Source organism: Pinus tabuliformis, chromosome 9, assembly GCF_031772625.1.
Source record: "Pinus tabuliformis cultivar Carrire ecotype Pingquan chromosome 9, CPIR1, whole genome shotgun sequence".
In the NCBI taxonomy this organism is placed as follows: Eukaryota; Viridiplantae; Streptophyta; class Pinopsida; order Pinales; family Pinaceae; genus Pinus; species Pinus tabuliformis.
This window is the reverse complement of record NC_142307.1, coordinates 992,266,261-992,280,178: the sequence shown is the minus strand read 5'-3', so window position 1 is coordinate 992,280,178 and position 13,918 is coordinate 992,266,261. Positions and strand designations below refer to the sequence as shown.

The 13,918-nt window shown below is 38.0% G+C and overlaps 1 protein-coding gene across 1 annotated transcript in view; it reads right to left on the bottom strand.

Moving 5' to 3' along the window:
* Positions 1-13,918, bottom strand: part of LOC149152062 (cysteine-rich receptor-like protein kinase 15) — a 63,370-nt gene that overhangs the window by 30,482 nt on the left and 18,970 nt on the right. Inside the window, exon 3 of the mRNA XM_089443360.1 lies at positions 313-702. Coding sequence (XP_089299486.1) covers positions 313-702 — 390 coding nt within the window. The remainder of the gene's footprint in view (positions 1-312; positions 703-13,918) is intronic.

Genomic DNA, 13,918 nt, shown 5'->3' with positions numbered 1-13,918 from the left:
CTGTCGTCTGAGCTTATGCCTCAATTTTTGTCGATAGTAGATTTTTGGAATATTTCAAAATTTCAGGGTTCTGAGAGTAGAGATCTTGAACTTAAAGAATGAACATCTTCCAGAATAAATGTCAAATTCAAAAATATTTCCAAAATCTACCATGAATATAAAAATACCCACTTCAAACTAAAATAAACCAAAACCCAAGTCAAATATACCCAAATCTGATAATGTACACCGCTACAAGTTCCTTCAAGATGCATATGATCAGAGCCCAACCCAGCCCACGCACCAGCAAAAATAATATAATTTATGCCATACCTTCGTTTGGCCTTGAAAATTTGACAGACTTCAATCTTCTTCCAATTGCAAGCAAGCATACAAACACCACGAGAAGCAAACCGCCAGTAACACCTAAAATCAAGGGTAATTTGTTTGAAGACTTGTTGATCTGCGTACTGTTCCTCGATGGTGTGATATCCACCGGCTTATTAACTAGCGCTTCAACAGGTGGTGTATCTGCAGTAGAATTAAAGAAGGGATATATTTCATGATGGACTATGCAGCTTCCAATCAGACCCCTAGCCCCTTGCGTTCCCGTATAAACTGTGAAAATATAATTGATTGTATTTGAGAGACATGTTGTGCAGTCGTCACTCGATATATCTCTCCCGCACTGGACCAGACCGTAAATCTTTCGAAACAAGGAATCTGTAAGATTTTTGAGATACACAGATCTAGATCTGCAAAACAATAAACAAGCTTGCAAGAGAAGGAAGGAAGCGAGCAAAAATTGAGAAAAGAATGAAAATTGATTCTACAATATTAGTTTTAGAATAAATACATAAAAGCAACTAAGTTAAGCTTAATTGTACATGCAATAACTAAAGCTAACTAAAACTAAGTGTACTTTATCTTATGTTAATGTGTACATGTGCCACATGCAAGCAATAAGTTAATTGGAGCTAATCTAGATGCATGTACACCAACATAGCTAGTCTAAGTGCATGTACACCAACACCCCCCCTTAAGCATAACTTAGGTGAGTGTGATGAAAAATGAATGAGTCCCGGCAACACGGCCATTTTAGGTACCCATATACAATGCATAAAAAGGAGGAAAGAGGGAAAACCCAGTGGGAAGAAAACCCCCCCTCAAAATATAATGCAAAAGTAGAGAAAAGACAACTGCTAGGCAGTCGTGTCCTTCACCCCGAGACGATCTCGCAGGAATCGAAACTTCTGCTCAGTGAAAGTCTTGGTGAAGATGTCAGCAATCTGCTCGGAACTAGAACAGTACTGAAGATCGATGATCCCATCATGAATGAGTTCTCTAATGAAGTGCATGTGGATTTCGATGTGTTTGGTACGCTGCCGCTGCACTGGATCTCTGCAAAACTTTAGCGTACTTTGATTATCGCACCAGATGACAGTTGGATGATGGACACTAATCCCAAGCTAAGATAGGAAATGTTGTAGCCAAATTGCTTGAATAGTGGCATTGACTACTCCTCTATACTCGGCCTCTGCTGATGATAAAGCAATGGCAGCCTGCTTCTTACTTGACCAACAAATTGGGTCGGATCCCAAACTAAGTACATAACCGGAAGTAGACTTGCGATCAATGGTGTCGCCAGCCCAGTTTGAATCTGTGAACCCGATGAGATTCAAAGAACAATTGGCTGCATAATGAACCCATAGGTGATTTTCCCCTGGACATATCGAAGGATGCGCTTTGCAGCATTCCAGTGTAACTCATGTGGCTCCTGCATGTATCTGGAAACTGCTCCGATAGCATAGGAGAGATCAGGACGGGAGTGAGTGAGATAAAGAAGACTTCCCACAAGCTGGCGATACAATGTGCAATCAACCAATGGTGTGTCTTTGCCATTCTCAAGCTTTATCCCTGATAAGAAAGGTGTGGTTGCTGGCTTGCAGTCACTCATGTGAAATCGTGCCAAAAGATCTCTGGCATATTTTGGTTGAGAAATGGTAATGCCAAAATCACGCTGATGGATCTCTAGTCCAAGGAAGAAATTTAGCAAGCCCATGTCTGTCATAGAAAACCGCTTATGCAATGCAGTTTTGATGTTAGTAATGACAGAAGCTGAACTACCCGTTATCAAAAGATCATCTACGTAGAGTACTATGATCAACAAGGAGTCAATTTTCTTCAGAAAATAAACATTGGAATCAGATTTGCAGCGTACAAAATTTTGAGATAACAAATAAGAATCCATCTTTGCATACCATGCTCTAGGTGCCTGCTTGAGGCCATAGAGAGACTTCTTTAGTTTGCATACCAGAGATGAATTCTGCATGTATCCCGGTGGCTGCTCCATGTAGATTTCCTCCTCGAGATCACCATGAAGAAAGGCATTCTTCACATCCATATGATGCACCTCCCATCCTCTTGCTGCTGCAATGGAGAGAGCTAGCCGAATGGAATCCATTTTTGCCACTGGAGCAAAAGTCTCATCATAGTCAACACCATGTACTTGCTGAAAACCTTTTGCTACCAATCGTGCCTTATATCGACTAACTTGGCCATTTGATGCTTTCTTGGTCCGGTAAACCCACTTGCATCTCACAAGTTGGCGATTTGAAGGTAGCAGAACCAAATCCCAAGTCTGGTTCTCAATGAGAGAGTTATATTCCTCATCCATGGCGGCTTCCCATTCAGGATGCCCATTTGCTTCTACATAAGTTTGTGGATCAGATCCATGCATCATATAAGCATGCATGGGCATGGATGGCTCCATAGCTAAGAGTGCTTGTGGATCTTCCTCAAACAGAGGGATAGAGGCAGGATCATCAAGGATATCACTCATGTTGCGCCATTTTTGTGTTGAAAGTGGTCGAGTATCTTCCGAACTACATGCAGAAGTATGATCTCGATGTTCAACAACTCGTGGTCTAACAGGGGTCACAGGAAAAGACTCATCTTCATTAGAATGCTGGTCTGAAGTTTCATCTGCATACTCATCAATGAGTGGTGATGAAAATTTGGTAACAAGTTCATCTACTGGTGCATGCGAAATATCTTCATCAAACTTTACACTCCTTTCAATAAAGAGCTCTTCAGTGTGGATATCAAGCAATCTGTACCCTTTGACTTCATCAGAATATCCAACAAACATACATGCTTTTCTTTGAGGCTCCAAAGCCTTTCTCTTCTCTAGAGGAATGCGGGCCCATGCTCGAGATCCAAAAATGCAGAAATGACTAACTTCAGGTTGCATGCCAGTCCAAGCCTCAAAAGGTGTTTTTCCAGTAACAGATTTATGAGGAGATCTGTTCTGGATGTATGAGGCACAATTAATAGCTTCGGCCCACAATTTCGATGGAAGAGATCTTGCATGCAACATGCAATTATCCATCTCTTTCAAAGATCGATTTTTCCTTTCAGCCACGCCATTTTGCTGTGGAGTGTAAGGAATTGTATGCTGCAACTATATGCCTGCTTCATCACAAATATTCTTGATATCTTTGTTGACATATTCCGTCCCATTATCTGTGCGGAGTATTTTGATGCGTTTTCCAGACTGATTTTCCGCATGCGCTTTGAAAATCTTTAGATGTTGAAAAACTTCAGACTTGAGTTTCAAGAAGTAAACCCAAGTGAATCTCGTGTAATCATCTATAAATGACAACACATATCTTGCTTTGCTCATTGAAAGCACCGGAAATGGACCCATGAGATCACTGTGTACAAGTTCCAAAGGTGAAGAGGCTCTCCATGCATGCCCCTTCTCGAATTTTTCTTGTGGATGTTTTCCAAGAGCACATCCATTACAAACAGCATCTGAAAATTCAATGGTTGGCAATCCTTTGACCATCCCTTGCTTACTAAGCTGTTGCATATATCTGAAATTCAAGTGCCCAAACCTCTCGTGCCAGATCCTACTTTCTTCATTTGCATGCGTAAGTAGCAAAATAGAATCTGGTTGAGGAACAAAATCAGAAAATGTATACAGACGAGATTGATCATTTACCTTGCCAGATGCAATCTTCAAATTGGTTTGCATGTCATAAATGCTCACGAAATCTGGGGTAAATTCCACTTTCCTTCCACTGCCTGTGTGTGTCATCTGATACACTAAGAGAAGATTCACAGAAAGCCTTGGAATATGCAAGACATTTTCAAAACTTCCATCTTCGAATTGCACTCTTCCTTGTCCAGTTGCTGCAACTGCAGAATTATCCCCCATGAGAATGGGAGGACCTGAGTATGCATGTAGAGAAGAAAAGGATTCATTTGAAGAAGCCATATGATGTGAAGCTCTTGAATCGATGATCCATTCTCGTGGTGCAGAATGAAGAGCAATCAAAGCATGCCCGTTACCTCTTGGATCTGGTGCTTTTTCTCCAGACTTCTTCTTAGCATTCTCAGGAATGTGGTCTCCAAGATTGTGTTGTTGGAGTGTCTGCGCCATAAGATCTATTGTCTTCTTCATGCATGCAGATTCAGGATGAAAACCACGGTGGCAATAATTGCACATTGATTGCCCTTTCGTTCATTTCCTTTCCTTTGAGCCAGATGATCCATCAGGGGGTTTGGGATGTCCTCCCTTTCTTGGATCAGGATCCTTCTTCCCTTTTCCTTTCTGATGGTCTTTGGAATTTGCCTTTCCTTTTGCATGCACAGTAAGTGCATGCGCTTTGGAATTTTTAAGTGTGCCCATTTTGATGAGCTTATCTTGCTCATGCATCAAACACTGAATAAAAGAATCCAGTGAGGGCATCTTCCAAGCTGAACCAGTTGCAGATCTGACTGTGTGGAATGTAGAGACGAATACTGCATACTCTGGACCAAGTTTTGATAAAATGGAAAGAATCAACTGATTTTCTTGTTTGGATTTGTCGATCCCGCATCCTTTCAGCTGAACCAACAAGGCTTTATACCTTGTGAAAAAATCTTGAATGTTCTCAAAGTTTCTCGGATCTAATGAGTTTAACTCATTTTCAAGAATGTGACCTTGCATTTCATCCTGTTTTCCAAACAATCCTTCCAAAATTTTCCATACTTCATTTGGAGTTGAACATGATTCAACATGAAATAGCATTTCTAGAGAAATAGATAAACATAGGATGCCGAAGGCCTCATTCATGCGATTGAAATATCTTGTTTTCTCCATTGCCGATGTTGGTTCAACTTTTGTTTCCATGGTTATTTGAAATAAGCCTCTCCTTCTAAGATGAAATTGAATCTTTGGCTTCCATTCGAAATAATTATATGGAGTGAGAATTGCCGATTGTGGAAACTCCAATTTAGACTCCATTCTTTGTTGTTGCTTCAATCTTCTGAACCTGCAAATACAATTGCTTGTGCACTGATTACAAATCCTTGTGCTCTGATACCATGTAAGATTTTTGAGATACACAGATCTAGATCTGCAAAACAATAAACAAGCTTGCAAGAGAAGGAAGGAAGCGAGCAAGAATTGAGAAAAGAATGAAAATTGATTCTACAATATTAGTTTTAGAATAAATACATAAAAGCAACTAAGTTAAGCTTAGTTGTACATGCAATAACTAAAGCTAACTAAAGCTAAGTGTGCTTTATCTTATGTTAATGTGTACATGTGCCACATGCAAGCAATAAGTTAACTGGAGCTAATCTAGATGCATGTACACCAACACAGCTAGTCTAAGTGCATGTACACCAAGAATCTGTAACATTTCCGGAAGCATATAAGTGAGAGCTAGATGCTGCCTAAGCCGATAAATTGGTGAATAGGTTCCCAGAGCCGTCATAAAGACATCAGGGCTGGAAACATTATTTAATTTGTAAAGATACCATGCATCGACAGTATCCAGTTGTCCGATGAAACTGTAGTTTTCATAACGCAAGAAGCAGTAATCAAGCCAAATTAAACCGTCGGTGGAATTCCTACAGTCTTGTCGAAGGGTAGTATTTGCTTGTTGCAAACATGTGTAGCATTGTTCGATTGTTGTGTCTCCCCTGCATTGGAGGAGGCCATATACTTGGTCGGGACTTTGGCCATAAACAGAAGTGTTAAACCCAGTGTGGTTGGTGTGTCGAACAAGATTATCCAAGACTGCATTCAGATTGGTCTCAAACTTACTGCCTGTTATGGAGGTAACGTTGGCGTGGCAAGTGTGATGTGCGTGGCAAATATGTGCATGAATAGTAATGAGGATTAAGATAACTATAATTATGTAGAATAGCTTAATACTTTGCCCCATCTGGATAGTGGAGCACCAAACTCTGCCATGGACGATTGTCATGGCGATTAAGGGACAATGGAGAACCCACAGTGCAACCGTGCCAACACTAGTACTCACGAAAATTCTAATCTATTCTACACAGACATCATATGCTAATCAATGATCCAGACTCGGACCATATTTTCAAGATTTGGAAATTCAGTGCATTGGCGAGGCTATGGCTAAATAGCGTACACGGACCATCAGGAATCAATGTAACCATGTAAAGAAATAAAAAAGGAAGAACGGGATTGAAGTACAGGTCACCAAATATTCCGCTGTTTATGTACATGTAATCAAGCTCCGCCGCCCCATTGCCGTGCTCTTCCAGATTTGATAACTGATGTACCAGTCCAACTTTCCATCTCCCTCACCCTTTCCTCCAGCAACACGTTAACTGCACTGAAAAAGCACCGCAGGATTTGGTTTTATATAATTTTGTTAAATACACTTCTATTGGAATCCGTCCGTCATCGAATCTTCTTTTGATCATGTGCCCCCACCCAGTGAGCTTAATTCGAATACAGATTTCCCGAATATTCGGGAATTCGATTAACAAAGGCGCGGGAATTTGACGGATATAAGTAACGTCCAAAATTTGACCACGCCCATGTTTATTTGGAAAATTTGCAATAGACATCCTTCACCTATGCCAACCAACAACATTTGCCTTTTGGTCCGAGAAGTCAATGTACTAGCTATGTCCGCTATATTCAGTAACAACCTTGGCAGAGTCAGGGTAATAACTATGTAAACCAATAACATTCGTGTGTCGTACACCAATAATTTTTGTGTGTTGTTTGAAAGAGTTAAGGTTACATATAAATATATCATAATATGAGATTCAAACCTAGGTAAGTAAAAAACCAACATTACAAATAAATATATCATAATAAATAATTACATTACAAATAAAACGTGAGATTCAAACTTACATAAATAAATAAAAACAACAAACCCACTAAATGATATGTATATTTGTTTTTTCTTTTAGAAAGTTCCCCTCAGCATTACGCTCAAGGTTTTTGAAGATATTTAATAATATTTTAATCTCTTTAATTCAAAATTTAATTTTTATTAAAAAGATAAATTTTTAATAACTAAATTTACTAAAACTATGTTATAAATTTAAAATTAAACCTATTCAAGTTATACCATAAATTTACATAAATGATGTGAACGCATAATCTTCCACATTTTAGAAAATAATAAATAAAAAGAGCTTTATTCAAACTCATGTGGGTTCGGATTTCTTGTTTTCGTAAATGCACAAAAGTGTAGCTTTCTTTTTTCAGAAGAAAAATCTATATATGTTATATTGAGTTCATATAAGCAGTTGGAATATTACATGGCACAAAAGTGTAGCTTTCATTCTGAAAAGTCTCATAATGTGCAATTTTATTTGAAATGCACATGGGGCAGCTATCAACTTCTTGATGAGGGTTATCGACAATATACACTTACGGGTGAATACCTCTCACCTGCCCCAAAGCGGGTTTATACAGTCGGGTTTTTAGTAGATCGTTTTTTATATTGTTTGATTAATGTAGCGATGCGGTCGATTCTTTCTGATCTGATCTTAAAATGGTAGACATTCTCTAATTTTATTTTTTATATATATATGAAATATTGAAAATGTATATTTTATTTAAAAATTATAAAATAGTAAATAATATTTAAATTTAAAATCACAATTATTATTGTTAATTAATTTAAAAGTGAAAGATGGAGTGAAGGAAACCACAAAATTAACACATTCAAATAGGAGTTGTTGTTCAATTGCTTAAAGTTGCAAAATTATACAAACTTAAAATTGCTAAGAATAAACATGCTAATCCTACTTCTCACCCATATGACACATATATAATAGTTGTTAATTTAGCTTTTTAAATTCACATCGCTATTTGTGAGGGGTTTCATTTGTCGCAAATTGATCGAGATTCACAGATTGCTATTTTATATAAATTTAGACATATGCCAATAATGGTTTTCTTATTCATATAATGGTGATTAATTGTGGATGAATTGCTTGATTTTTTTTTTAATGTGTCATAATGAACTTTCAAGATATCATAATATTTATGAACAAGTATTTAACTCGCTAAAATTCCACTCTTATGTAAAAAATGGATTTTTTTATTGATATAGAATGTTTCATGAAATTCAAATCTTTGAATGTTTATAATTAAGGATGGTGGAAACAAAGTACAAATTCCAATTATTTGATCAATAGGGTGAAAAGGGGAAGACACCAACCTCAGAGCAGTCCACAAATGCTCTTAAGAAATTTCTCAATGAAGAAGCAATTTTTTTGATGACCAATCTCATCGAAGAAATAAGGAAAATTCAAATGAAATTAAACAGGAAACTCAGTTCTTTAATTCTGATTCAACGACAGACAAAAGAGATCAGAGGCCAAATCAAAACTGTGATGGGCCAAATTTATCACTATGGGCTAAGAAACTCATTTAATTATCAAATTTATTTATTTGTGATTTTAATTATCTCATCCTTTATAAAAAAAACTATTTATTTAACAGAGGTTTTTGAGGTTGTACTGTTATGCAGAATCTATAATTGCGGACAAAAGTATCTTCCCTAGGCCTGGTGGACTGACTTAGAACATCATAAAGACAAATGGAATAATGTTTTCCTTAAAGTAAATAGATAACAGGATGAAGTCTACCTAGAATCTATTGTATGCTTCGCTCCTTGGCTTGAATGCTCCAATCCTAGCTCTAAGCGTTATTTTTAGAACCTGCACAGTCAAATAACACAAGCCAACAATCCACAAAATCTATGTAGCATCATCTAATCACTTTATTCAATAGATCAACATGGTATTCAAATATATGAAACCATAACATCATATATAGGAAAGCAAAGAACTCTTTGTATTAATAGAAATGGAGTGAGTTACAACAAAAAATAGGTGTTGATCCTATAAAAGAGTTCCTCCAAGTTGACTTGTCCTTTCCTTGTCACAAAGTGCACTTCTAATCACCATAATGCATGGAAATATATCTCTCACATCAGCAAGATAAGGGTAAAATGACTCTCCAAAAGCCAACCCCTTGCCTATGGATGACAGTAAATATACATGTGAAGGAGGTAGTTCATGAATTATCATTTTACCAATATGGGCTTGAGATCCACTCTTGATGGGAGGATGAGATCAAGGGGTAAGGGATGAAAACTCCAAGGTAGGATAGGATAGGATTTGAGACTTTTATCTGAGGTAAATGGTTACAACAGATCCTGGAAGCTTTTGGAAGAAGAGGCTTCAATATTCTCTCTCTTTTTCCTGAATTTCTAGAATCAACGCACCCCTAACACTGAGGAACCTCTTGGTAATCAGCACAGGTGGAGAGTAGGGCAGCCTAGTAGTCAATGTTGTCCAGTAGGAGGCCAGGGAGTGTTGGTCCTTAAAATGACTAAAACAAGGTGCTTTTAGGCATAAACTCAGGGATTAAAATGAGTCATGCTTAGGGATTTATGCAAGGATGATGAAAAGGAGGTCAAAGGATGTTGATTGATCTAGTTGAAGACCTATTTACCATATGTGACAAAATGACCTATAACAGATTGCACCCTAAAGCGCAAAGTCAAAATGACAACTGATGAATAAAGTGCCTTACCTTGTGACAAGTCAAGATCAGAAAAAACGACAAGGTCATCATCTGTTACAATACATTTACATATTGGCATCTTTGTTGAGGGAGGTATAGCCATACTCAGCACATAAGCTAACATTACATGTACAATGATCAAAAAACACATTCATAGATCGTTGATGGTGGAATCATGATTGGATAATTATCTCTATGATTATAGCCGTCATACATTATGATCTTGTATTACTCATAAAATCATAGCTTGGATGGATGAAACTAGATTCAGGGTCTTCTATCTCGTTCACATGACCAACCAATGTACGAGTCTAACCATGTGAATCAATGAGCTGAGCTTGAACATGGTAGACAACATTTGATTACTAGCCAATGATGTAAGTCGTTAACAGATACGAGAGAAACCACCAATGATGTTAATGACTCTCAAGGTACTGCAGTACAATCCGTATGGTGTGAATACATGAGTTGATGTCGAACACCATAGAGAATCATTTGATTGAAGGCCAATGATGTAAACCTGTCACTGAGAGCGAGGGAACTTGCCATGGATGTATGCAAGAACCAAGGCAGCAAGCTATGTTTCTAAGTCAAATTACTAGATAATGAGTTGATGTTAACAGGAAACGACCCATCACAGGAGGGCCTTGATGTATCCCCGATCACAACATGAAATGAGTATGATGATTTCAGACAGAATGATCAGAGTGATGTTGATACGGAACTGGATCAAGGAATCTAGACGTGGAATGAAGGCTTAAGAGTATTTTAGCAGATATTAACTGGATGACTTATCTTGAACATAGCGACAAAACTGAACGAAGTTGGCAACATTGACCCAAAACCAAAAATAGAGGCTTTGAAATGGTATGATAAATAAAAAACAAGCAGATTTCCCAACCCAACAGCCATGGAGATGAGGCGGAAGAGTGTCGTGTTCAAGAGAAACTCTCTACCATTAACAAATGGAGTACCCTGTTTTCCCAATCTCCCAAACCATATTGGTCAGTACCTCTTTTTTTAGTAATATTGAGGTGGATAACATATGCTTAATCTGTAAGTTCATCCTTCGACTGAATCCCTCTGAGAATATTTAATGAACCCAGAGAAGTAGTGGTTCGGTCTTGTCACGAATGATGAGTCCATCATTGTTTGATGTTTTAACGAGTCCAGTGAACTTATAACTCGACATATATTTCATATTTAGAGAGTTTGAAAAAGAGTTGGAAAATAGAACTCCAGATGTTCCATTTCGTAGATAGTCCCTTAGTTCCAAAAAGGAATAAAATAATACCCAAGAGAACCTCTTAGCCATGTTCGACTAAGGTATTCCTTTGTCGTAGTTAGTATATCTCAGTTTGGAAAAGACTTAAACTTATACTGAGTAGACATATTTTCATTTACTTTAATGAGTTCGAAAAGACAAGTGCTCCATAATATTTTCATATTTTGGGAGTCTGAAAAGAGCTTAAAGAGGACTCCTCCTAGAGGAACGAGTGGCATAAATGGTAGCAATTTGTTTTGGTCATGATGGAACTAATCAAAACATATAAAGGTTATGGGGTTGGCTAATAAGGCCACTCATCGTAGCAGTTCCTCAAGAAAGGGTAAAACAACCAAGTGAAAGCGTATGATTTGCCAAGAAGATGGTGAAGATGGAATGAGAAAACCAAGGATCATATAGCAGAAATAGACTAATAAAAATGGAAATCATGAGAGATAAAGTGGGAATGGTTTCATTTTTATACAAGCTTGAAACATGGGAAACTATGTTTGAAATTGGTTTCTTTCTTACACAAGCTTGAAACATGGGAAACTATACTTGAGATTAGTTTGCATGCCCCCAAAATAATGACTCAATTCGAGGTACATGCTCCTCAAGTTTCATTTCATGTACCTAAGTAGACTACTAGTGACTAATAGGTGGATGGAATGAAGGTTCATTTACGAGATTAAGTGAAAGACTCGACTAGGAATTTACGAGATCTAATCAAAGACTCGAATTGGAATGGGATATGTTTCATTTTTAAATGAGCTTGACACAAGAAAAGAACTATGTTCAAGGAACCTTGTTTTATTTTTTAATGAGATTGACACAAGAAAATGAAATTTTCTTCGACACCTTGTTTCATTTTTTAAGGATCTTGACACAAGAAGAGGAACTCTACTCCTGAACCTTATTTCTTTTTTTAAGGAGCTTGACACAAGAAAAGGAAATCTCCTCCAAGAACCTTGATCATGACCTCCAAGAGGCCATGGATTACAAGAGTTTCTCATCAGATGGGAGAACAATGCTCTAGAAGGGATCAAAGGATCCAATGGAAAGATTAGACTCCAATGCCTCCAATGAATGATGCACTACATCACGTACTAGATCATGGGTATTGTGGGGCATGGATCAAGTGGCCACATAATAAATATGTGGCGGCAGAGATACCACTTGCATATAAGGACCATTTACGGATGTTGGTTGATTGGGAGTTAGATTAGGACCAACGAACGAAAGATGGTCAATGGTAACAATTCTTCCTTCATGTGGGAAACACATCACACGAAAGAGTGAAGAGACAAGAGCTCCCATGACATAAACATAGTCATGCCCAAGGATAAAATTAAAATCCAAAGGGTCGTGGACTACCATCACATCGATATATATAGGATTTCCTCCCAAAGTAATAGGTAATTGAGGAAGGATCCTTAATGATTGACTTATTCTTATGTTAAAAGCCAAAATATTCTAGGTAACGGGCACAAGTTGCAGAGAACCTAAAGATTGTCAAGTAGTTGAGGAAAAAATACTAAAAGAGGCACCTTCATCTATAATTATACTAGGTAAAACCACATTATAATCTCGTACTATGATTTGGAAGGGAAAATAAGGAGGGAGGTGATATCCTGTCAGTTGACTCCAATCAAAGGAAGTGACCATGCTACTTGGAGTGGGTGTCACGGGAACGCGAGAACTGCTCCCTTGTGCTATGGGAATGGGAGAAATTCCTCCTTGTGCTATGGGAATGGGAGAAATGCTATCCAGTGTTGCGGGAACGATAGGATTTCCCCCCTCTCCCGTGGGAATGAGAGAACTATCCCCTATTTCATTGCAACCTTAAGAAACGAGAAGAACGTGAGCGGTATGAAGTTCACTATCTACAATAAAAGTACGGTTGACTAAAGGTGGAATCGATTTAGCCATTTTCTCAACCAATGGTTGGTTGGGAATGGACTCATGGGATTCACGTTCAAAGAGACTGGGATTGATTGGAGATGGATTTTGATCAATCATTTCATGAACTAGTGGAGGATTGGGAGAAACCTTTCAATATGTAGCTGGAAAACAAGGCTGAGAAGCTGTAAGGTTTTCCAACACTTTTGAGGATTCATCCATATAAGGACAAAGGTGGATAGGATGATTCCCTTCACATAAATTACAAGGAAATTTGACTTTACCCTTTTTCCCATGGACCTTACTATCATTAGTTTAGGGTTTATCACCAACATGATCTCCAAAAGCTGATGACAAAGGCTGATGTGAGCCTATAGACCACACTTCTAACACCTTGGAATACCATGATGTTGTTTCGTAGTCAATTAATTGATTTTAGAAATTAACAACACAAAATAAAACAAAGGGGTAAACTAGGCAAAAGGTTTACCAAGCAACCGTGAACTGCAATATACACCTTGGCGAACCAAGGACTTAATGTACATGCATGCAATCTCCATGAATATTGTGTTTAGTGTATCACAGTGTACAAAGCGTCCGACATTGTTACCTATGGTGAGGATAACAACCTATAAGGGACTTTCAAAATATACTCGACAGTACGTGGAAGTGCAGTCCCTAGTAGTGTTATCTAATGCATAATCGTTCGATGAGAGCGTTCCTGTATACTTTACGTGCATGGAGTGCCATCCAATATACCCGAAGGTACATGGAGAATGATCATATACACTCATGTAGATGGAATGGGATATCACCCGCAAGATACAATGATGGAAAACAACAACAACTCCTACGTTTAACGATGTTGGAACACATCTTTAGCCTAGACCTTTATGTGTGTCATT